We start from the raw sequence: 26,610 nt of genomic DNA on the forward strand, positions 1-26,610 counted from the left end.
CCTAACACAATGGTTTCCATTTCAGTTAATGACTGTTTTAACCTACATGTGAAATTGATGATCATTGGCACTTGCTTAGGATAATTGATCACACAGCCTACTAATCCTAAAAAAAAAAAATCCCTGACTTTGTACAAGTGTACAAAGTGTGTAAGTGTATGCATTCATGTTGGTTTGCCGCCAAAGGGTAATCGCACCAAATATGAATTAGAATGTTTGTTCAATTTGCATTTTGTAAATTGATAAAAATAAACAAATATTTTTGAAAGCATTCTTACTTTATAGCATTTCTTCACACTTGCCTAAAACCTTTGCACAATACTACATGTCACTTGGGATGAAAGAGCCTCCCTCCCACCCCTAACCAGAGACAGATTCTGGACCCACCGAGCCACCCTGGTCCTTGGTGCTAACAAAATCAGTCTGTCCAGCATTACAGTTTATTCCTTTACCCCTGGAACAAGTAGTTAACCCCTTTGAGTGTGTGGGTGGGTGGATGGGGCACTTGTTCAGAGATCTGTGCACATGAGGTAGCTACTGGTGCTCAATCAGCCAGTTTTTACTATAATAGAATCTGGAAAGTACACTTAGCAGAACTGAGTGCCTGTGTCACTTCCAAACCAGTCCTACAACATCCAGTTCAGAGGGGACTGGACCTAGCATGTGAAATACCAGACTGAAAAATGCTGGTTGGTCTTTTAAACAGCAGAGCAGAATAAAAAAATCTATTCTTCTAGAACACTAGCACAAAACTGTAGCGTGCTGGTAGCAGGCAGAGTTATCCTGGGCTGGCCTACATTTTTTTCATCTAACCCTCCTGTAGGTGGCAGTTTAACCCAAAAAGGTAACTGTCAGCCAATAGACAAGAAACTTGCTTATCTTCGTGTCATAACTTGGTAATAGATTATAAAGTAAGCAAGTAAAACAGAGTGCTATAATATTTCAGCATGGAGTTGGCTTTTTTTTTGTTCCTTTGATGCAAGTTATCTTACCTTTCTTCCCAACTTTGTGACCGATGCATCTCTCGGGCTCCTCGACCAAACCCACTCTCAACTTCATCAAAACTTCTTTGGTAGAAACCACCTTCCCCTCTTCCTCTGCCTTTAAAATAAGGAGATGAACATAAACTATATGCCAACAAAATGGATTTTCATACTTACCGTAAGATTTCTTGGAGTTCATTAAAGTGATACCAAACAGAAGTGTAAATTGCCATAATTCAGTCCCATAAATCATATCATGCCACTGTATTTTTTTTTAATCCTCTAGTTATCTTATTCCTGCAACACTGTTGTGTGGTCACATGATCTTTCCCTGTTCCTTTGGCATCTGCAGGGAAAGATCTTTGGGAGGGGCTTCTATTACTCTGCTGGTGTATGCCCTCTACTATGTGAGTGTCGGGCCAGCCCTTATGGGTGCTGTCCCAGTCACATGACTAAAATTAAAACAGTTTCATAAGAGTAAATTAGCTTACAAACACAAAATGGTATTTTTCACTCTACACAAAACAAATGCTTTAGTGGCTTTGTAAATATGAACAGGCATATATAGCATGTAATGAGTTTTTCATACTCTGGGTTTAATGACACTAAGGGACCCAGGATTTAGAGACAATTGGGTTATTACTACCGCCTACGAAAGGATTGGACACTAGGCTGTTATAACCCCTCCCAGTCCCAGCATGCCTCAGTTTTGTGGAAAAGCAATACCAGGCTCAAGATTATAGGGTCCCTCAGTGAACTCTAAGAAATAGATTTAAAGGCAAGTACAAGGAGAGGAATTTTGACTCTTCCTGTAAATGCCATATCAGTACAGTACACTGGAGTAGATGTGTAGACCATTTGTATAGGTTATACGACACTACCATTGTCCTGAATGGCCACTGCAGAAACTTTGCTGGGAGCCTACGCTGCTGCACTCAAGCCACAAATTTAAAAGGACACAGGAGTTGATTCTTAGAACACTGGACATTGGTTAAGCAATACATTTTTGAACCTAAATGAAGACATTTTTGGGCCTTGAAATCCAAAATGAGGTCTGAAAAATGGGACGTAGAACCCCTAATATATCTTTCCACCATAGAAACTAGGGGAATAACCACTTGATTCAGAAGACATGCAACAGCTGGAAATGATTAGGGGTTTCAATTGGAGTTTTCCCTGCCTGAAGTTATCCTGCTGGGGCAGATGAGTACTTTTACCTCTAAATGAAAACCCAAAGAGGCAACCTACCTCAGAAATCCATTAGCAACTGCTTTTTGCACACCTGTCTACAGCTCAACAGTTAAAGCCAAAGTTAAGAGAATCTCCAAATGTTTATGGGGATTTTTTGTGCTTTCTTAGGACCATAGGCTGCCGCATCCACAATGGTATCGGTCCACTTTATAAAAAAAGCCTCCTCAAATTAACAGAATGGTTTCAAAAGAAAAGCCTCCTCAATCTCCAAACCCCATGAAGTACATCTGGGACTTTCCGGTGCACCAGAAAGGGCAGTCTAAGCCTTTAAAGTGATTGTAAACAATCACTTGTAATACAAGTGAATGGATATGCAAGGGGGTGTGTTAGGACAAGTCTGGTCATTGGAGAGCAGGCTGAGTTCCCAGTATTGATAGAGAACTGAGCACTGTGTTCTCCAGCTCTGTGTGGTCAGGTTTTAAAAAGGAAAGCAGAGGGACTGGCAGTAACACCAGGAAGCAACACATAGAAAGGGATACTTTTCATACAAGTTCATGGTACAGCTGGCACGTCAGGAATATGAAATGTTCAGTTTACATATTCTTTAAGGGATTCCAGACAGGTGGCAGCATCAATAGATCACAGATTTAGTACTTTCAAAGTGGTGCATGTCAAGAGCTGAAATGGACTAAAATTGGAAAGAATGGCCTGTAACTCCTCAGGAGCAATATAGTCTCCCTCAACAATCTCAGATTCAGAATCAGGCATTTCCTCTGCTGCAGAAGAACAGAAGTTGCAGGTAGTTAATATGATTCTGCAAGGAAAATCTATGTATATTGATTTTAAGATTTCAAGATAATCTGCGTTAATACAAGTTTAAGGTTTGCTAAACCCAGGTTTACAAAAAATCCCATCACATACAGTATCTCACAAAAAGTGAATACACGCCTCACATTTTTGTAAATATTTTATATGTTTTCATGTGACAACACTGAAGAAATTACACTTTGCTACAATGTAAAGTAGCGAGTGTACAGCTTGTATAACAGTGTAAATTTGCCGCTCCCTCAAAATAACTCACACAACCATTAATGTCTAAACCGCTGGTAATAAAAGTGAGTACACCCCTAGGTGAAAATTGTCCAAATTGGGCCAATTAGCCATTTTCTCTCCCTAGTGTCATGTGACTTGTTAGTGTTACAAAGTCTCAGGTGTGAATGGGGATCAGGCTTGTTAAATTTGGGGTTCTTGCTCTCATACTGGTCACTGGAAGTTCAACCTGGAATTCCATGGCAAAGAACTCTCAAGATCAAAAAAATAAAAAAATAAAAAAAAAGAATTGTTGCTCTACATAAAGATGTGCAAAATTCCTACCAAGCAGTGTAGAATGAGCGGCATTTAAACTAGAATAGCAACACCCTGTGAAGTGAATAGTTGCAATAGATTCTATGAATAAGTAAATAAAGTGTCTAGTTTTAAAACACAGAGTGTCCAACGTTCATTAGATAGTGACCAGTGAATCAATTCAATAATTCATAAAGACTTCCAGAAACACTCCACCACACCGCCGTGACTGGGACTTCAATCCCCTTATGTGCACACACTCACCGGCTGTTTATGCCTCACACTGCCGTGTTTGGCTATAGACGCTTAAACCCGCTTTTCACAGGGATGAAGAGTGACAGATCTTCAGGTGTCAGAATTAATCCTCTTTACACACTCCACATGTAAATGAAAAAAAACACAGCCTCCGATAGTGTAAAACCTACACACACTTTAATCTCATAAAATTTCACTGCATTGCACTCACATGTGGAATATCAAAGGCACACCATAAACAAATTGCACAGCACTCCAAGACCAAAGTAGCTGGATAATGGATGGCCACAGCAGACCCAGGGCTTACCAGACAGCAAGATAGCAGCTGTAAGGCTCACCACTTCTCGCCCCAGCCCCTGTCAGTAGACACTCGGTGTATGTTGGTCAGTGTTCCGTGTCTACCTCAATGATCACTCTGTAGCCACGCCCCCAACATGTTTTGTCATAGAATTGACTTAATCATGGGATTGGCTACCCACCAGAGCGATCCCTCTTTATCCCATAACTTCCATCCTCTGAAATCCCATGATTAAGTAAATTCTATGATGAAACATGTCGGTATGTGGCTACAGAGCAATCATTGAGGTAGACATTGAGGTAGGAACGCTGACCAACATACACCGAGTGGCTACTGACGGGGGCTGGGACGAGGAGTGGTGAGCCTTACAGCTGCCATCTTGCTGTCTGGTAAGCCCTGAGTCTGCTGTGGCCATCCATTATCCAGCTACTTTGGTCTTGGAGTGCTGTGCAATTCATTTATGGTGTGCCTTTGATATTCCACATGTGAGTGCTATGCAGTGAAATTTTATGAGGTTAAAGTGTGTGAAGGTTTTACACTATCGGAGGCTGTGTTTTTTTCATTTACATGTGGAGTGTTTAAAGAGGATTAATTGGGAGCTGTGCATTTGCCTCTGACTGACACCTGAAGATCTGTCACTCTTCATCCCTGTGAAAAGAGGGTGTAAGTGTCTATAGCCAAACAAGGCAGTGTGAGGCATAAACAGCCGGCGAGTGTGTGCACATAAGGGGATTGATGTCACAGTCACGGCAGTGTGGTGGAGGAGTGTTTCTGGAAGGCTTCATGAATTATAATTGATTCACTGGTCACTATTTAATGAACATTGGACTCTTTGTGTTTTAAAATTGGACACCATTTACTTATTCATAGAATCTATTGCAACTATTCACTTCACAGGGTGTTGCTATTATAGTTTAAAGTAGTAAAAATCAATGTTATTTATGATATGTGTATACTTTATTGGATACATTTGAGTTGAGATTATGTATTATTCGCATATTCACTGAGTATTTAGCGCCGCTCATTCTACACTGCTTGGTAGGATTTTTGCCCATTATTATTTATTTAGAGTGGCAGCAAGTGTTTTTGTTGTTTTGATATGATTTTTTTTTTTGATTTTTTTTTTTTGGGGGGGTAAGCGCAGTGGGGTTACAAAGGTGTGAGGGCGGAAGTGTGTATTATTTTTCTTCATAAAGATGGTCTAGGCCAGTGATGGTGAACCTTGGCACCCCAGATGTTTTGGAACTACATTTCCCATGATGCTTATCCACTCTACAGTGTAGGAGAGCATCATGGGAATTGTATTTCCAAAACATCTGGGGTGCCAAGGTTCGCCATCACTGGTCTAGGCTATACGAAGATTGCCAAGACCCTGAAACTGAGCTGCAGCACAGTGGTCAAGACCATACAGCGGTTTAACAGGACAGGTTCCACTCAGAACAGGCCTCGCCATGGTCGACAAAAAAAGTTAAATGCATGTGCTCAGCGTCATATGCAGAGGTTGTCTGCCAGCATTGCTGCAGAGGCTGAAGGGGTGTGGGCGGGAGGGGTCAGCCTGTCAGTGCTCAGACCATACACTGCGCACTGCATCAAATTGGTCTGCATCGCTGTTGTCCCAGAAGGAAGCCTCTGCTAAAGATGCTGCACAAGAAAGCCTGCAGTTTGCTGAAGACAAGAAAACTAAGGACAGGATTACTGGAACCATGTCCTGTGATCTGAGAACAGGATAAACTTATTTGGTTCAGAAGGTGTCAATCTTGTGTGTGGCTGCAAACAGGCTGTGGCATACAAACACAAGTGTGTCTTGCCTACTGTCAAGCAGGGTGGTGGAAGTGTCATGGTCTGGGGCTGCACGAGTGCTGTCGGCACTGGGGAGCTACAGTTCATTGAGGGAACCATGAATGCCAACATATAATATATACATATAATGCTGGTATGTGCTAACAACCATCTCCACCCAAAATCTGAAACACTGCTATCTGCTTTTCATGTGTGTCTTGAAAAATGCTGCTATGCGCTAACTGAACCATCTCCACCCAAAATCTGAAACACTGCTATCTGCTTTTCATGTGCGTCTTGAAAAATGCTGGTATGTGCTAACTGAACCATCTCCACCCAAAATCTGAAACACTGCTATCTGCTTTTCATGTGTGTCTTTAAAAATGCTGGTATGTTTTTGCTCAACAGTCTGTAGCCCTGTCCACATTACAATGCTTTATTATCTGCCTGGTCTTACCCAAAATTATGGCCCGTCTAACTTTAGTGCCCTCTTGCTAGTCTGTTTCTGAAGTTAGAATTTTGCCGTTAACCAGCCAAGCTTTATTACCTCCCGATTGATAATTGAAATCCACCCACACCCCACCCCTAGCAGTATAAAGCTAAGCTTCATTTTGGGGGAAGCTATTGCAGGGGGCACACTTGCAACTGGGGCTCTTTCTCCAAGTGGGGGGGATTTCAATAAGTGGAAGCACTTCTGACTCTGCACTTCAGCGAATGCACAAAGCGAAGGTACACAAGAAAATACTTTGAAAAACACCGCAAAGACACCAGGTGACCTCGTTTTACCCTTTAGCACTTTCTCCTTATAACATGCACTCTCTACCACTCCTTCTGACAGCTCTGTCCTCTATACTAAAATTATCTCAACTCCGCCCCGCTTCTCCCCCCCACAGCATATATGTATCACCCTCACTTCTGTCCTCTCCTTATTACTGCACCCACCAACTCCTGCTAATTCTAAATCCACACACACTAAAAATCTCCAAGACCCTGGGGCATGTCCCTTCATATAAATCCCACTCCCATATTACCTCCCTCACCCTCCTGCTTCTCCTAACCTCTGGAGATATATCCCCAAACCCTGGACCTCCATCATTAAACTGTACCCATCACCCTGCACCCTCTGGCAGCAGCCGCAATCAACACAATTTAGTTCCCATTTCTATTCTTCCAAAGACCAGCCTCCCTTTCTCTTGTGCCCTTTGGAACTCCCGCTCTGTCTGCAACAAACTCATCTCTCTACATGACATCTTTATCGCCAACTCATTTAACCTACTCGCCATCACCGAAACCTGGCTCCACGAATCAGACACTGCGTCTTCTGCGGCCCTATCCCATGGTGGTCTTCTTTGGACTCACTCCCCCAGATCCAATGGACGTAAGGGAGGAGGTGTCTGAATCCTTCTAGCCCCACATAGTACCTTTCAGGTACTTCAGCCACCTCCCTCTCTGTCACTCTCCTCTTTCGAAGCACTCTGCATTCATCTCTTCACTCCAATTTCTCTAAGAATAGCGGTGATCTACAGGCCCCCTGGACCAGTATCAACATTTCTTGATGACTTCTCTGCCTGGCTACCCTACTTTCTTTCTTCTGAAATCCCCACAATCATTCTCGGGGACTTCAACATCCCTATTAATACTAACACTTCTGCTCCTTCCAAACTTCTCAGCCTAACCTCCTCTTTTGACCTGAAACAGTGGATACATGATCCTACTCACTCCGAAGGCAATATCCTTGACCTCGTTTTCTCTCACCTTTGCACTCCATGCAACCTCTCTAACTATCCATTCCCTCTCTCCGGATCACCACCTTATTAGTTTCACTCTTTCCCTCTCCTTCACCTCCTCTCCCTCTAACCGCATTAAAGTTACCCGCAGAAACCTACGTCATCTCAACCCTTCTCTTCTCTACTCTACTCTGCTATTGACAACCTCTACGACAAAATCTCACCCCTATCCTGCACCAACTTAGCCACTTCTGTCTACAACACTTCACTTTGAGCCTCTCTGGACTCACTGGCCCCCCTCACCACACACAGAATCAAGCCCCGACCCCTTCAACCTTGGCAAACAGATGTCACTAGAAGTCTGAAAAAACATGCTCATGGAGCGCCTGTGGCGCAAGACCAAGTCTCAGAGAGATTTCAACCAATATAAATCTGCCCTCCAAAAATACAATTCTAGCCTCCTCTCTGCCAAGCAGAACTATTTTATCACTCTCATCAGCAACCTATCATCCCGTCCCTGTCAACTCTTCTCTACTTTCAACTCTCTACTTCGTCCTCCACCGCCTCCACCCACCAACTCACTCACTCACTGCCCAGGAGATTGCTAATCACTTCAAACAGAAGATACAATTCGCGCGGAGATCTCTACTGTTCTGATACCCTCCACGCTTTACACATCATGCCTACAGGTACAATCATTACTTCCCTCTTTCAACCCCACCACTATAGACGAAGTTGCTAAACTACTTGGTAATGTCCACCTTACTACCTGCCCTCTGGATCCTGTTCCCTCGCAAATGCTGCGTTCACCCTCTGACTCCATGCTACACTCACATCTTCAATCTCTCCCTCTCTTCTGGCATCTTCCCCAACTCTCTAAAACATGCACTTGTCAAACCCATACTTAAAAAATCCTCACTGGACCCATCCAATCCCAACAACCTACACCCCATATCCTTGCTCCCCTTTTTATCCAAACTACTCGAACGTCTGGTCTACAACCGACTGAGTGTCCACCTCGCTGATAATAGCCTTCTTGATCCCCTTCAGTCTGGATTTCGTCCGCAACACTCCACAGAAACTGCTCTCCTAAAACTAACAAACGATATACTAACGGCCAAAACCAATCAACATTATTCTGTACTCCTCCTCCTGGACCTCTCTGCTGCCTTTGATACGGTTGACCACCCCCTCCTTCTCAAAAAACTCCACACCTTTGGTCTCCGTGACCGTACTCTACGATGGTTCTCTTCCTACTTATCCAACCGCACCTTTAGCGTTTTTTACAACTCTACTTCCTCCTCTCCTCTTCCTTTCTCTGTTGGGGTCCCCCAAGGTTCTGTTCTTGGACCACTCCTATTTTCAATCTATACCTCCTCCCTGGGTTAACTGATAGCCTCCCACGGCTTCCAATACCACCTCTATGCTGACGACACCCAAATCTATTTCTCTATACCTCAGCTCACTCGCTCTGTCTCCTCACGTATCTCTAATTTACTATCAGATATATCAGTCTGGATGTCACACCACTTCCTCAAACTCAATCTATCCAAAACCGAACTTATAATTTTTCCTCCCCCATATGTCCCTTCCCCTGATCTCACTGTCAAAATTGATGGCACAACCATAAGCCCATCCCCTCACGCCAAGGTTCTAGGTGTAGTCCTGGACTCTGAACTCTCCTTCAAGCAACCCATCCAATCACTGTCCAAATCCTGCCGCCTCAATCTCCACAACATCTCCAAAATACGCCCCTTTCTAACCAATGACAACAAAGCTCTTAATTCACTCGCTGGTCATCTCCCGCCTCGACTACTGCAACTCCCTTCTCATTGGCTTACCTCTACATAGTCTATCACCTCTTCAATCCATCATGAATGCTGCTGCCAGACTCATCCACCTTACCAATCGCTCGGTGTCTGCTACTCCTCTGTCAATCCCTCCACTGCCATCCACAACTCTGCCCCCAGCTACATCACTAGCTTAGTCTCTAAATACCAATCCACTCGTTCTCTTCGTTCCTCTCAAGACCTCCTGCTCTCTAGCTCCCTCATCACCTCCTCCCATACTCGCCTCCAGGACTTTTCCAAAGCCTCTCCAATCCTATGGAATGCCCTACCCCAATCTGTCCGCCTATCTCCTACTTTATTAGCTTTTAGACGATCCCTGAAAACACTTCTCTTCAGAGAAGCATACCCCTCACACACATAACTGTATTTTAATTTTCTCCATCAGCTCATCCCCCCACAGTTATTACCTTTTGTTTCAACTTGACCCTCCCTTCTAGATTGTAAGCTCTAACGAGCAGGGCCTTCTGATCCCTCCTGTATTGATTTGTATTGCAAGTGTACTGTCTGCCCTCATATTGTAAAGCGCTGCGCAAACTGTTAGCGCTATATAAATCCTGAATAATAATATACTGTGACATACTGAAGCAAAGCATGATCCCCTCCCTTCGGAGACTGGGCTGCAGGGCAGTGTTCAAACAGAATGACCCCAAACACACCTCTAAGATGACCACTGTCTTGCTAAAGTAGCTGAGGGTAAAGGTGATGGACTGGCCAAGCATGTCTCCAGCCCTAAACCATATTGAGCATCCTCAAAACGGAAGGTGGAGGAGCGCAAGGTCTCTAACATACACCATCTCCATGATGTCGTCATGGAGGAAGGAAGAGGACTCCAGTGCCAACCTGTGAAACTCTGGTGAACTCCATGCGCAAGAGGATTAAGGCACTGCTGGAAAATAATGGTGGCCACATAAAATATTGACACTTTAGGCCTAATTTGGACATTTTCACTTCGGGGTGTACTCACTTTCGTTGCCAACGGTTTAGACATTAATGGCTGTGTGTTGAGTTATGTTGAGGACAAAGCAAATTTACACTGTTATACAAGCTGTATACTTACAACTTTACATTGTAGCAAAGTGTCATTTCTTCAGTGTTGTCACATTAAAAGATCATATTTACAAAACGTAAAGATGTACTCACTTTTGTGAGATACTGTACATACTAGCTGGACTTTCCATAGCAGATTTACCTGCTGTCGTCTATACAGGAGTAGCAAGGTAATACAATTATATTGCTATAGCCTGGTAATGAAGTAAATTAAACTACTGACTTTATTTTAGGTAATAGAAAACCCTTCTACAGCACAAAGTTAGTTAATCAAAATTGTATTTCAAAAGGTTATGCATTACTGAGATGGATGATCCTGTCAAACCTTGCATGGCAGTAAAGACTCACTTAAATACTGAACTCTGCTTCACCCCAGTCAAAAAAAAAAAAAAAGCAGAGAAATATTGGAATGTCTATGTACACAGGGAAAAAAAAACCCAGAACTTTCACCTCCCTACTTACCTCGACCTCTGGAAGAACTGCGACCTCTAGGAACCCCTACTACTGTTCCTCCTCCTCCACCAGTGCCCCTCCCCATGAGGCGCAGCACAGCAGTACTGTTAACAGATATTGAGAAGTTTCTCTGTGGGCAAAAAAGAAAAATATTAGTGATCAGTAAAGGAAACATTAGAAATTGGGTAATATTTTCTCTTCTTAAAAAAGAACAGAGCAGCTTCATGTCAAAAATTAAAAGCTTATCTAGATCCTATCTAGATCTAAACTAGCCACCCTTAAAAGGATGCAGAGAAAATACATTCTTTTTAGTGGAAGGAATCGCTCCTCTGCGACATGACGTAGTAGGGGCAGACACAGACAGAGCACCACTAACTCCCAAGGTGGGCACAGACTCCAAATTATTGAGCATTGTCTAAATAAAAAGGCCAGCAACTGATACTGCCACAACCCTCACCTTCCAAACTCAAACAATGCGTTTGTTGATAGTGTGAGCGCTTTTTCACAGCGATCAAATCTCTACACCTTCTCTTCCGACCTTCACCCATGTGATCGCAGGAGAAATATTATAACACTTGCCTACCAACTCAACTTAACCATGTTGGGTAAATTCAATTCACACACAAAAAAAAAAAGAAATGGACATAACTGTAAATTCCATATCTTGCAGTATAGCACAGGACACTGCAATCAATTAATATAGTACAGGACGCTGAAATTCATAGTTTATGGTTTATATGCCACTACAGTCAGGTCATCGGACACTGGCAAAAACTTTGTTGGGTCTGCTCCTGTATAACCCTGCCCACTCCATGAGCATCCAGTTTTGTTAGCTGGCAACAGAGATCACAGGAAAGACAGGAGGGACAGATGCTCTGTACTGTACTCCAGGATACGGTATTTGCTTGTACATAAAAAAAATATATATATCATTTTGATTTGCCTGTAAACCCATCATCTTGGAGTACAGTACAAGATACTGGCTGAGTATTAATAGACTCTGGGTTAAAGTCTTGTACCTTCAAGCTTTTAGAAACTGCCACGTTTTTGAGGACACAACCGTGGGTGTCCTTTATCTTCTTTCAGATAGAAGGAAATTTTGACTTGCCTTAAATGCCATGTCTTGGGAATGCAACACAGGGCACTCTCCTTTATATTCCTGGGATACTCTGCAATGCTTTCTACAAAACTGAGGCTTCAACAACCACGCTGTTAAAGCTTGTGACTGAGAAGCAGGATGGAATAGAGGGGCCTATGTCAGATGGTCTGGCCTACTGAGAAGACAGGGGTCATCTTCTAGATATCCAACTATGGAATAAATAGCTGCGTCAGGGGCACCTCATGTAAGCACGACTGTGAAAACAATCATACCATGGTCTATTTGAATAATGCAGTATGGTATTTTACATTTTCAAACGTTTAACCAAGCATTACTGTGGTTATAGTCCCTGTGTCATGTATTTGCCTTGCAATGATGGACCCACATGCTGTGGCTGCAGTTTGCAGTGTCATGGTTGATCGATTCCCTACATCCATGTATCCATTCACCTAGCTTGCCCTTATACGCTAAAGGGACAGGAAACTACCTGTTTTGGGTCACACAACGTCCAGTGCATGATGAAACATCTCTTGCCTGTATTGCTTTGCCTGCTTGTCTCTGTTTTTGATCTAACCAATGTTAAGCTCTCACCTGCAAAACACTAGACCAAGACTTGGGCATAGTGGGATATGTTGTTTCTGAACAGGAAATGTCAGTTCTTAGACTGCAAACAGAGCTCATGCATTGATCTGTACAAAGCCATGCCACATCCACATGCCTCATGTTTTGAGCACAAACTGATGACATGGAATGTGAACATTTACTCTACTATAAACTGTGCATACAAGGCAACAAACACAACAATAAAGCTACAAGATAAACATGCATCTTATGCTGGTGTAAAAGCACAAATTGCAGATAGGAAGGTTTTTATTGCCTTTCAAAAAGGACAGAAGTTTTATGTAGAAGTTGGTAAGCCCTGAAGTCCTGCATAGGAAAAAGGTGACAAACACCCAGTAGAAACAGAGCAGAACTAGGAGAGAATAGGAGAGGATAGCAATTAAGATTAATTGTACATTTCTAGGAAAAAGTAATGAGGGGAATATTTCTTAGACATCTAATTTTTAAATGAGAGTTAGCGTCCATAGACCCCCCCATCGCCTCCATAAGAGACATCAACCCAACATAAAGGTTTTTCAACAGCTCTGGTGAGCTTAGAGAAGGAAATTTTGCTACGACTGGAAAGACCAGAAGTATGACAATTACATCTAGGAAGGGCACATAAACGAGAATCGAACAGTAGGACATATGTAACGCAAGGGTGAAGTGTGATTTTGGATAGGAGTCTGAAACATCTCATCAGTAGCTGCCTTAATGGATTCATCAAGGGACTTGCCAAAGAGTAAGTAAATCGCCCTGATGAAGATACAATATTTCCCTTGTATCGACCCTGGGAGGGGACTGGACGGCACAGGAGACAGCTGGTCTACCTTATGAAGTAGGAGCATACAATCTCATCCATGGCTTGGCGCCATTAAGGAGTGGTGCACTAATGCACCAGACCCATGTAAGTACCCTATAATAGGGCTTTGTTTGCAGTAAATAAAATCTTTTAAAACGGTATCACACTATGGAGTTTATTGTTGATATTTATACGTGAGGAGGCTACATATTTGAGCAGTGTTTGGACCTTGCAACCTGACCTGGAATCCGTTTTGATGTTTCAAAAGCGTGTATTGATCAAACTTAATTGCGAGGTCACACGCTCTGGGAGTGAGTGGCCATTAACTTGGGGTGGGAGCACCTGGTTGTAAATCACTACTGCAGAACGCTATATTTCACAGTCATCTATCAAGTCACGTTTATTATTGCTATATTAAAAGGACAATGAAAACCGATCCTGTGTGGTCAGAGTATAAACGGACTTAAATGCGCTTGAGCACTTCATGGATCACTTTTGTATCAATATTTATATTTTATGAAGTGTGTGTATATTCACACTTTATGAGGTTGTAAGCTGAATGGCGACTTTAGTCGCTTATATATTATTATATTCTTGGATTTGATCGATAGACACATCACTTAAACAATTTATTTTTTTGGTTTCTGCTGCAGGTTCAGCAGATCATTAAAGTGGATTTCCAACGTAAATTTATAATTTTTTTTTATCAATTCTGAAGTTCATATAATGTAAATGTACCACTCACTTGTTTTTTCCAATATATCCCCCGATATCCAATTTCTTATAAAAAACAAACTTATATAATATGTTCTTGGCAGTTGTCATCTTGTCTGTGGGCATGTGAAGCCCACAAGCAGACATTTTTGGGATACGGTGATGTTGCGCTACCAGCATGCGCCGCACGTTCCTGCACATGCACACTATGTACTTTTAGCTGCGCCGCAAGTTTCCGACATTGCCATCACAACGGGTGTCAGCGTCAGAAGTGCCTGCCCTGTTGTGATGGCAACAAAGACAAATGAAAGCACTCAGATGAATGGAGGTGTAAGAAATGCCTCCAAGACGTGCTGGCGTCATCGCGTCACTGCCGATTTTGGAAGATCGCAATAATTATCAGTGGCTAGCCATACTGACTCCTGGGAATATTGATTCCTAGCTCCCAGGAGACAGTGCGCCGACCCAGGAGACAATGCACCGCCGGATATGACAACAAAACCCGCGGGTGGCCGAGACAGGAAACGCCACAACAATAAAGGCTAAAATGTTAACCCTTTGGCAAAAAAAACACACTATTTCCATTTGTTAATGTATATGACATCAGCATGTTAGTAAGATGAACTTTGGAAATTGTGTGGAACTATGCTTTAAGGGGATAGCACAGCACATGATTTATTTATCTGTGATTCTTACATGTTAGTATGGGACGTGATTAGTGCTAGCAGCTGCCATTTTTTTTTTAAGATAGGGGAACTTTGATTTGGTAGCTTGCAAGACCTTTACTATTGACTTGCCAAAGAAGTTTGCCCTTGAAGGGCATGCACAAAAAGGCATCTTTCCCATACTGGAGCAGTTGCCCATGTATTAAATTGGTTAAAAAAAAAAAAATAGGATTTTTTTGTACTCACCGTAAAATCCTTTTCCCTGTAATTCACTGACTGACACAGGTTTTCTCTTTAGACCATTGGGTTGTTATGTCACCTTCAGGAGAGGACTAGGCATTACATGTTAACATGTGATAATAAAACTAGAACTTTCTAGTTCCGCCCAAGGGGCGGTCCCTTAGATAAAAAAAAAAACCCAGCATTCTACTGCAGCCTCAGTACGTCAACAAGCAGTATAACTTAAAGCGGTTCTTCACCCTAAAGGGGAAGTTCCGCTAATCGTATCCCCCCCCCCCCCTCCGGTGCCACAATCGGCACCTTTCAGGGGGGAGGGGGGGTGCAGTTACCTGGATAATCCAGGTAACTGCACCCACTTCCGGCCAGACCGCCGTCATGCTTCACTTCCCGATTCCCTGACAGAGGATGGCGGCGGTGGCAGCAGCGAGACGAGCGACCGCTCGTCATCTGCCGCCGACATCGCTGGAACCTGGGACAGGTAAGTGTGATTTTATTAAAAGTCAGCAGCTGCAATATTAGTAGCTGCTGGCTTTTAATATTTTTTTTTTTTAGGTGCAGCTCCTCCTTAAAGAAAAATATGAGGGGCGGGTGCTGTGTCAATCGGTGAATTACAGAGAAAAGGATTTTACGGTGAGTACAAAAAATCCTATTTTCTCTTATATTCACCGACTGACACAGCTTCTCTCTTTAGACCATTGGGACGTCCAAGCAGTGCCAAAATGAGGGGTGGGAAAACAGCATAAAACTTCATCCACCATGGCATGTGGGAGCCAGTACAAACTTTACCCACAAAACTACAGTGTGGAAAAACCACCACAAAAAACAGGATGCCCCTCAACGGAGAAGCACTACCCTCTAACCGTACCAAAAAACTGCAGTAACGAATGCAACAGTGCATTAACTTAAAGGTACTGCGTTTTTACCAAAAAAAAAAAAAAAAAAAACACAGGAAAAAATTGCTTATGCAATAGCAAATATACAGCCGCCTGCAAAACTTTGCGGCCAAAACAAGCATCACCCAATGCACTGACATCTATCTTGTAGAACTTTGTAAACGTGTGGACAGATGACCAGGTCGCCACTTTACACACTTAAGCGACAGACGCTTGATGTCGGAAAGGTCCAAGACGTTCCGACTGCCCTCGTGGAGTGGGCCGTGACCGGAAAGAGGGACACCTGCCCGTTCAAGACGTAGGCTTGTACTACAATCTGTCTGATCCACCTGGAAATGGTGACCGATGAGACCGTCATGCCTTTCTTGGACCAGCCACTGAAACAAACAGCGAGTCTGACTTCTGGAAGGGAGCCATGGCAGACAAATACACCTTCAGAGCCCGAACCACGTCCAGAGCATGAAGGGCCACCTCCTTAGGATGTGCCGGCTTAGGACACAGAGATGGTAACAGAATGTCCTCATTGATGAGAAACGCAGAGACTACTTTCGGTAGAAAAGAAAGTTGCGGACGCAACACCACCTTATCCTTGTGAATAACCAGATAAAGCAACTTGCAGGACAAGGCCGCCAGTTCCGAAACCCTCCTGGCCAATGTGATGGCCACTAGAAATACCACTTTCTGGAAAAGAGTCAACAGGAGAAACTATGATATTTTCAAATGGCAGTTTTTGAAACGCCGAAAATACCAGGTTCAGATCCCACGGGGGTAATGGTGGATGCACCGGAGGGACTACATGTCGCACCCTTGAGCAAAAGTACTCACTAGAGAGTGAGACGCCAGGGGTCACTGAAAAAGGACAGCCAAAGCTGACATTTGTCCTTTACTGGTGCTTAATGCCAATGTCTGGTCCACCCCTTGCTGAAGAAACAGGATCCTGGATATAGAAAAGGAGCGTGGATGCCATCCTCTCTCCTCACTTGGAGATGTAGGCCTTCCAGGTACGAAGATATATCTTCCAAGAAGATTTCTGTGCTCTCAACATAGTTGGGATCACAGAGTCCGACAGACCCCAGTTCCTCAACACCTGGCTCTCAATAGCCATGCCGTTAAAACCAGCGATGGTAAAGCAGGATGGAGAATCGGACCTTGAGACAGAAGGTCCTCTCGCAACGGCAGTCGCCAGGGAGCTTCTGCCACCAAGCGCAATAGGTCTGCATACCAGGGACGCTGGGGCCAATCTGTGGCAACCAGTATTACTGGGATCCCCTTGGCTTCCACTCTGCGAAGCAGATGTGGTAACAGTTTCAGTGGAGGAAAGGCGCAGATCAGCTGGTACTGATCCCACGGAGCCACCAGCGCGTCTGATGCGTCTGCCCATGGATCTCTTGTCCCGGACACGAATCTCGGCACCTTCCGATTGAGACGGGAGGCCAAAAGATCCACATCTGGTGTGCCCCACCGCAGGCACAGTAGCCTGATCACCTCCGGATGCAACGTCCATTCTCCTGGGTCCAGCATCGGACAACTTAGTCAGTGCGTGTAACTGCCAGTTCTCCACACCCGGGATGTAAATGGCCGACAGGGCCGGTACATGTCGCTCTGCCCACTGAAGGATGTGAGCGACCTCCCGTGCAGCGGCCGCGCTTCTTGTTCCTCCTTGGTGACCGACGTATGCACAGCAGTGGTGTTGTCTGACTGGATCCTGATCGGACACCCTGGAAGTCTCATCGACCATGTGGAGAGGCATAGCCTGATCGCTCTCAGATCGAGCAGATTGAGCGGCAACTTGGATTCCTCCGTCGACCAAAGGCCCCGAATCGACTGAACTCCCATCACTCCACCCCAGCCGAATAGGCTGGCGTCTGTTGTGATCACCATCCATTTGAGAGGTAGGAACGACTTCCCGGACTGAAGCACCTCAGCCACCAGATCAGGGAACCCCTGACTAACTGGCTCACCTGGATCTGTCAAGCCAGGGACAATGGAGATTTGTCCCACTAGTCAAGATCTCCTTCTGCAGGACTCTGGTGTGGAACTGGGCATATGGTACTGCCTCGAAGGAGGCCACCATGAGACCCAGGACGCGCATGCAGAAGCGCAACGTCGACCACTTGCGGTTCATCAGCAGTTTTACCGCGGCTCTGAGAGTCTGCAGCTTGTCTGAAGGGAGAAACACTCTTGCTTCCCTGGAGTCCAGCAGCAAGCCTAGGTACTCCAAATGCTGAGTCGGTGCTATCACCGACTTTTTTAGGTTCAACAGCCACCCAAATTCTTGCAGGGTTTGCATGGTGATCGCCACATCCTCTTCCAACTCTGAGGCGGAAAAAGCGCTCAGGAGGAGATCATCTAGGTAACTCACAATCACGATCCTGCGTTGCCATAGCAACGCCAACACAGGAGCCAATACCTTGGTAAAGACTCGGGGGGGGGGGGGGGGGGGGGCGATACCAAACCAAAAGGGAGAGCCACAAACTGGTAGTGGGCTACCCCGACTGCAATCACAGAAACTTTTGATGCCGGAGGCATATGGGTATGTGCAGGTACGCATCCTGGATGTCTAAGGATGCCAGGGAGTCCCCTTGATGAAGTGCAGCGACTACTGAGCGAACCAATTTCATTCTGAACCTCTGCACTTTCACAAAGTGATTGAGGACTTTTAGATCCAAGATCAGACGTACCCCTTCCTTCTTGGGAACGACAAACAGGTTTGAGTAGAACCCCTGGAAACGTTCAGATTCTGGAACAGGTACAACCACCCCGCAATTCAGCAGGTCCCTTACTGGCCCCAAGAGGGCCTCCCAGCAAGCCAGGAGAACGGGTATGCTGGAGGGGGAAGAATCTGTTTTTTGGCCAAGAGAAGAACTCTATCTTGTAGCTGTAGGAAATCAGATTTCAGACCCATTGGTGGGACAGTCGAGAGGACCGCCGGGCTGCAAACTTCCGAAGGCTATCTTCATGCGGTAGCACTTTTGTTCACAGGCTTGTTAGGCTTGCAGTTCCAGGGACGTTTCTGTCCTTCCGTGGTCGTTCTGTCAGGCTGGGGACGTTTAGCCGAAGTTCCGGGCAGATGAAGAGGCCGTTTGTGAGCGGAAAGAGAGGACCCTTGCCTACGGCGTGGCTCCTTAGCCTTCCTGGCCTGTGGGAGTAGAGTACTCTTACCACCTGTGGCATTCTTAATGTCATCCAAAGAGGCTCAAAAGAGCCAAGGAAGGGAAGATTCGTCAGGGCTTTTTTTGAAAGCCTGGTCAGCAGACCAGCATTTTGACCAAATCAGATGCCTCAGCACCACTGCTGACACCGAAGCCCTGGATAACAGGGAGGGGATCCAGGGCAGTGTCACAAACGTACTTAAGGCCATGCACTAGTTGGTCTGCTAGTTCCACGCAGACAGGAGGAACCTGCTGTTCTCCCAATTCGTGGTGCGACAGTTTTGCCCACTCAGTGTCTGTGACTAAGTGCGGATGCCAGTACTGGTCGCATTGTTGACCCCACAACCTTAAGCAAGGAATGAGCCACTGCCTCGGCTTTCCTGTCTGTGGGGTCCTTATATGCAGGAGTCCCCTCTACCGGGATCGTAGTTACTTTGTTTAACCTGGATACTAGGGGGTCCACGAACCTAGGAGCCAACCTCTTTTTGAGAAGGCTCTCCTGAAAGGGGTAACGCACCGCCATGTATTTGGGGACTGAAAAGGTCAGTTGCGGTGGACCCCATTCCTTGTAAACGAACTTGTCAAAATAAGTCAGATATGGGAACACCTTAGCTGGCTTACGAGACCCACCGGGCTGCAAACTTCCGAAGGCTATCTTCATGCGGTAGCACTTTTGTTCACAGGCTTGTTAGGCTTGCAGTTCCAGGGACGTTTCTGACCGCTACATCAGCAGAGGGATCTGCTGGCTCCTGAATCTTCAGGGTATCACGCACAGCTGTGATAAGTGCTCCAACAAGCGCTTTGTCGCACGGACCCGGATGGGGACTCATCCTCACTGTCCGAACAGTCCTGATCAGCATCGTCTGAACGACAGCAGGGGTCACCAGCCTCAGCAGGGCCCAAGTCTGCGTCAGAGCTCTCCCCAGAGGACAGGGACCGCTTTTTAGCACCTTGCACCCAAGCACCGCCTCAATCTTGGCAACGACCGAATTGAGGACCACCGATAAGATGTCCAAAGCCACTGCGCATACCGCAGGCGAACTAGTTGCAATTGCCTGGATTTCAGGAGAAGAAACCAGTTTCTGAAGCCATGCTGACCCTACCCTCTCTACCACCCAAAGGGGACTTAGGACAGTGACAGTCCCACCCTCCTTACTGCTGCTGGCTGAGGGGCTCTTTCCCACAGGACTCACCATCTTAGTCTCTGTTGGCTCCCAGGTGCAGAGGAATTGGCTCTGTGTAGGTGGAAGCAGCTGCTAATGGTGCTGAAACCGCTCTATAGTGTGCTCAGGCTTAAAGAAAATGGCCACCCAGCGTCCAGTATAAGGACATAAAACACAGGGAAAATGGCAGCCAGAGCACATGCTGCCGCTAGAGAACACTGAAAAAAAATGTTCAAGCTTCCAGAAAATGGCTGCCGACGTCCAGTATAAGGACAAATCACAGGGAAAATGGCAGCTGAAGCCCAGGAGAGCATGCTTTCCCTTGCCCACACCTAAGATGGCCACTGATGCAAGAACCATGAGGGACAGAGAGAAACAATGGCGGTGAGACAGCGCTACACAGGACAAAAGCACAGCCTCACAGGCACCTTCCAGGGACATGAAAAACAGGACCCAGATCACAGCCAGCGTTGCGACACAGACATCAGTAGCCCAGTCATGTGTGTGCCCCGGAGCATAAAAGCTCACTGACCATCTCTGGAGCTGAGGTTTCATCATGGCTGACCCAGCGCAGAGCTCTGGCTTGCACACGCTTTATGGCTGGACTGGGGAGACTACAAAGATAAGGGTATCTAGCCTGTCACCCAGCCAGCTGTTGATAGCAGATCACAGGATCTATCATCTTGCGCAAAAAGCCAAGCTTCTTCCAATGGGCCCGTCAGGGTTCCTAGGTCCTTCTTCACTAGGCAAAATAAAACTGAGGCTGCAGTAGCATGCTGGGGGGTTGTTACCTAAGGGACCGCCCCTTGGGCGGAACTAGAAAGTTCTAGTTTTATTATCACATGTTAACATGTTATGCCTAGCCCTCTCCTGAAGGTGGCATAACAACCCAATGGTATAAAGAGAGAAGCTGTGTCAGTCGATGGAGAAAGAAGGTTTTTTTCACCTTAATGCATTCAATGCATTAAGGTAAAAACTCTTCTGTGTGCAATAAGTACAGATATCCCCAAATTACCCCTCTTTTTGGAGTGTAGGCAGTCCAAGGTATTTAGCAAGATGGACGGCAATTTTTTTAAAATTCACATTTTGTTGCTCATAATTATTTGGAAAATACATTTTCTTGTTTTTGTTTATACATACTGTCATCAGTGCAGTACAGCATCATCATAGAATGGGTGTGGCGGTGATCAGGGACACTGACTGGTGACAGTACGAAAACACTTTTTTTTGTTAACGCACTGTGACCCAAACAATATAATGTTAGCATAGTAACATCATTGTACTACTCTGGGGAAGTGATTTATTTTATTTTTTTTACACGTTTAGCAATTTTTTCCAATGTTAAATGCAACCATTTTACTGAAATAAATTCATTCAGGTTGTTTTGTTGTGATTGGCCACAGCTGATCACATGACATAGATGGCCTGTGATTGACCCAGTCTTTACCATGCGATCACTGTGACCAATCACAGCTACCAACACAAATTTACGCAATAGATGGCTTGAAAGGAAGCCAGCCATTGTTTACAACTGCCATGTGACCTGCTGTGATTGGTACAGTGGTCACATGGTACCGGCAGCAGGCTGGTACAGTTATTAGTCATCAGCTGTGTCTGGTGGGCTGAGCCGGCGACAGATTGTGCCGCTGCACAGACCTGCAGCCGCACAATCAGGCTCGATGAGAGGCCAGCCCCGGCGTCATTCCCCCATAGGCAGCGCAGGAACCAGTTGAAGAAAGGGGTACCTTTAATAAGGTGATAGTGTTAGAATTAAGTGCAAGAATGGCTGGGTCCATCTTGGGGACAGACCACTTTTAGTTAAAATCTACACCCACAGGATACAAGGCTTCAAAATTATTAGGCAGGAAGTTTGGCCAATTGTTGATAAGGCAAAACTTGCATGATCCAGAGTGGGAAAAGGCTTTCCAAAGAAAAACTCTTCATCTTCCTGCACTTTTGAGTAGGGGGAAATTGTGCAGCACCTGGCACATCCATTTATAGATTAGAACATGGTTAATGAATCCACAGTAACCAGAATATGGCGAGAGGATAAGCGAGTCAATTCTTTATATAGTGGGAGGAGAGAATCCTGCCCCCCTGTGGAAAATACTCATCCCCTCTGGTTTGTGCTGCAGCAGGTGAGTTAGACAATTCTGATGTTTGAGTTATAATCAGGGGGAAGTGAGGCACAAGTACACCTACAATCGATAGCCCTTTTGATTCAAAATGTGGGGATAACTTATTAAATAGGCCAGACAGAATTGATGCAAACTGAGCCTTAGTCAAACAGGTTGCAGCATGCCTGTAAGGGAGCCTGCGTTTTGGAGTGGTGTCAGTGTTAGACCATGCTTTGGAATGAGGGAACCACTAGTAACTGGATAAAAATGTGGTTTCCTCTGGACTTGCGGTGGACAAACTGCTGTCTATCCTGTGTGTTCTGGCTCCCAAGCTCCTGTAGTCCTCCATTGCTAACTGAGGGTATTTCACACAGGGTACTGACTGAATGGATGTGGATTATGGCTGTTTACCGTGTCTGGTATAAAGGAGTCATGGTAACTCAGGCGCTGAGTTTCAATGGCTGGATAGATGGATGGATGCAGTTGGGCAACAAGTGATGTGGCAAATGATCAGTTTGCACTGACATCAGAAAACTTCAGCACTACATCAAAAGCTGGAAAGAAACTTCGGGTTTGAAAGTTGAAAATAACCCATTATTCTGAATAGCGATACAATATATAGTGAGGAAAAAAGAAACACTAAGAGTGGAAGTCCGCTTACATTGGTGCCCTGTGAATTACTTGTGTGCATAGTACTGCAGTATGTCCTGTAGAGTAAAGATCTACAGAATCATGTCAGGAACGATGCTCCCGTACAGGGTTCAGCCATCACTGTGGTTATACCATCAGAGGAATCAATGACCAGGTGCCATAAGAGTGGAACATGACCATAGACTTGTAGAGAACCCATCACCAACTCCACTCCGTATCAGGTCAGCTCTACGACTGCAGGGTCCAGCTACAGTTCCCAAGGTGTGCTTGGCTACAGTTCTATAACTCGAACTACTGAGTTATGCAATAAGCAGTCAGATTTTGACAGAAGTGCCACTCAAGCGAGATAGTTAAATTTGGGGGCAAGATAATAGAAAAACCTTCTCCGAAAAGGAAAATGCATCCATCACCTGACACTAGCAAAACACTGGATACTCACTGAGAGATCGGTGGTATACAGGGACACAGGGGGAAAGACCCAGCAAAGTTTTTGCCAGTGTCCAAACACCTAAAAGGTAGAGGCATGCAATGCATGGTCTATGAAACGAGATCTGTGTCCTATAGTGTTGTGGTAATCAACCCTGTCCTCAGGGCCCACTAACAGGACAGGTTTTATGTATTACCTTGTGGAGATGCAGACCAGAACACTGCAATCACTGAGCAGCAAATTATATCACCTGTGATGTATCTCAGTTATCTTGCAAAGCTGGCCTGTTAGTGGGCCCAGAGGACAGGGTTGATGACCACTGCTATAGTGTATAATAAAGATAATATATAGACAGCTTGCAGAATTATATTCTCTCAAAAAAGCTTATTTGTAATGTGTGTCACTTGAGAACAAGATACCAGGCCACTGCAAACTGTTGGCTAAACCCCATAAGCCCTTGCGTCTTTTCTGACGTAAGCCACCAAGTCAACATCTGTCATTATGCACATATGTGGGCTTGTTTGTTGTGAACCCACCTGCTCTTCCTCAGTGAATGGAACAAGTGCCAATGGTAGTAGGGGCTCCTCTTTCAAAATAGGCTGAAATTCTTTGTCCATGAGATCTGAAGGGACCTGCAACACACATACTGACAAGTAAATGCCTGGCCTTTATAAAAACTGGGCAAGCAAAAATTACCGACTTTACATTTCTTCATGTTTCTAGTGCTTTAGAATGAAAGTTGAAAAAAGAATTAGTCACTATGGGAAACAAGATTAATTGTTCTTTCGGATCATTTAAATTAGGATTCACAGCATTATCATAGTGTAAATGATTTAGGGGGTTGAAAACTTTTTTTTTTTCTTTAAATAATGATGCGTTCATATTTTCACTGTTGCTATAAACAAAACCTGTGCAAGATTCTATTGCTTTCAGGATATTTTAAATAAGATTCAGGAAAAGAGGGGAAGAAAAATAAATGATACAAAAATTACATTAGAGTATTATATAGAACATGTAGTATGTCACAGCAAAACCACATAATGCATTCTTTCATAGTAATACAAACAGCCATGCACAACCCCTTGGTTGGCATAAACATGCATAAACATAATGAATTTGATCTACACTGCAGGCAGCAAGGTCAGAAGTGTATTTTTCTTATTTTTTTACAAAGTCAGAGAAGGTGCTCTTATCACCTATCTCAACTAAAAGAAAATTGCCAGCAAAATCAAAAAAATTATATTATTGGGGCTCAAGTGTAGCCACACAGAGGAAACTCCCATAATACAGTTTGAAAGTAAAGCTTTCCTCAAAGACAAATGGAGAATGGCATCCCACTAGAAGATGCTAGTTGTCTGGCTTTTACACCGACCTGAAAACGACTTGGAATCACTTAAACTCCACTTCTGTTAAGAAAAAAAACAAACCAAAAAAACAAACATATCTTCTCTGGGAGATCTACAGTATATATGAGGGGCGTTCAAGTGAAACTGAGACTTAAAAAGGTATAAAAAGTCTAACACAATAAGTGGAAAGCGTGTCCTATTAGTGATAGGTGGCGCACATGTCACGAGCCAGTCTGGAGACCGTTAATCAAGGTGGCAGACAAAAGTGTTAGTGCATGCATGGAATAACGTGTGATGAAGTTTCTGTAAACAAAAGTCTAAAACTCGCAGATATCTACAGAAGACTTCAAGCACAGTACAGTGATGAGACGCTCATCCGCAGTAAGACATATGAATGTCTGGCAGTTACAATTACTCCCAGAGGCATGATGGGACTTGTATTTCTGCAACAGCTGGAAGGCCCCATGTTGCCTATACCTGGTGTAAATGTTACAATGATGGGCATATGTCAGTCAGTGACAATCCCGGTCGCGGTGGTTCCCAGCCCAAAGCAATCATTGCTGCGCATGGAACACCTGATCCTGGATAATAGACTTGCAACGTGTCATGAAATTGCACAAGAGACTAATCTTTCTCATGACGAAGTGAAGCAGGCTGTCCTAGGATGGTTCAGGCGTACTGACAAATCATTTTATGCCGAAGCTTTCCAGGCATTAAACCAGGGGTCTCAAACTGGCGGCCCTCTAGCTCTTGCAAAACTACAAGTCCCATGAGGCATTGCAAGGCTGATGGTTACAAGGATAACTCCCACAGGCAGAGGCATGATGGGACTTGTAGTTTTGCAACAGCTGGAAGGCTACCAGTTTGAGATCCCTGCATTAAACGCTGGGATAAGTAAATAAATGTAGCAGTGGAGTATGTTGAAAAATAAATGTAGCTTACACTCCTTGAAATTTGTTCTTTATTATATGAACCCAAAAGGATACAAGGATAACACAAATTTAATTTCTGCTATAATACATATAAAAAAATATATATTTAAATAAAAAAAAAAAAAAAAAGTATTCCTCAGTTTAGGCCAATATATATTCTTCTACATATTTTTGATAAAAAAAAAAAATTGTAGTAGGTGTATATTGATTGTATATGCGATAAATTTTGTGCAAACCAAAACTACGGGATATATTTAGGGACTTTTATTTTTACATTGTTTTTACTACGATTTTTAGCAGGACTGCGACATTGCAGCGGACAAATCTGACCCCAGATTACACTTTTTGGGGACCAGTGACATTATTATATTGAGCAGTGCTATAAAAATGCACTGATCAATATAAAAATGACACTGACAGGGAAGGGGTTAACACTAGGGGGCAATCAAGGGGTTAAGCATGTCCCATTGGTGTTTGCCAACTTTAGGGTCATGGGCTCACTGATCGGGAACAGTGATCTGTGTCATGTCCCAGTGGGAACAGAAGATCCGACATGTCATTAGGCAGATCGGGGTATCACCTTGTTTACATAGGCAGTTCCCCGTTCTGCCTCTATACACAGCAATTGGCGGTCGCCAGCAGACAGTGTCCGCAGGACCCACGGGCATGCTCCCACGGCACGCGCCTGCTATCCTCCTTGCACAGACCGACATACACCTAAGGCGGTTTGCGCAGGAGAGCCGACCTGTCACAGTATGACGACGACGGCCGAACGACAAGAGGTTAAAGGAGTTGTAAAGGCAGACGTTTTTTGATCATTCTATGCACTAAGATCAAAAACCATCTGTGTAGCAGCCTCCTAAGCACCCCCCCCCCAGTTAC

The 26,610-nt window shown here is 44.5% G+C and overlaps 1 protein-coding gene across 5 annotated transcripts in view; it reads right to left on the minus strand.

The window, feature by feature from the left end:
* Positions 1–26,610, minus strand: part of GIGYF2 (GRB10 interacting GYF protein 2) — a 268,385-nt gene that overhangs the window by 158,406 nt on the left and 83,369 nt on the right. For all 5 annotated transcript variants that reach the window (XM_077488487.1, XM_077488486.1, XM_077488485.1 and 2 more), the window contains exons 4-6: positions 23,987–24,082; positions 10,937–11,057; positions 993–1,101 (exon numbers count right to left, since the gene is read on the minus strand). In XM_077488487.1, coding sequence (XP_077344613.1) covers positions 993–1,101; positions 10,937–11,057; positions 23,987–24,082 — 326 coding nt within the window. The remainder of the gene's footprint in view (positions 1–992; positions 1,102–10,936; positions 11,058–23,986; positions 24,083–26,610) is intronic.

The sequence above is a fragment of the Lithobates pipiens genome, unplaced genomic scaffold, assembly GCF_037356315.1.
Source record: "Lithobates pipiens isolate NorthernLeopardFrog02 unplaced genomic scaffold, aLitPip1_a1.2 Scaffold_18, whole genome shotgun sequence".
NCBI lineage: Eukaryota > Metazoa > Chordata > Amphibia > Anura > Ranidae > Lithobates > Lithobates pipiens.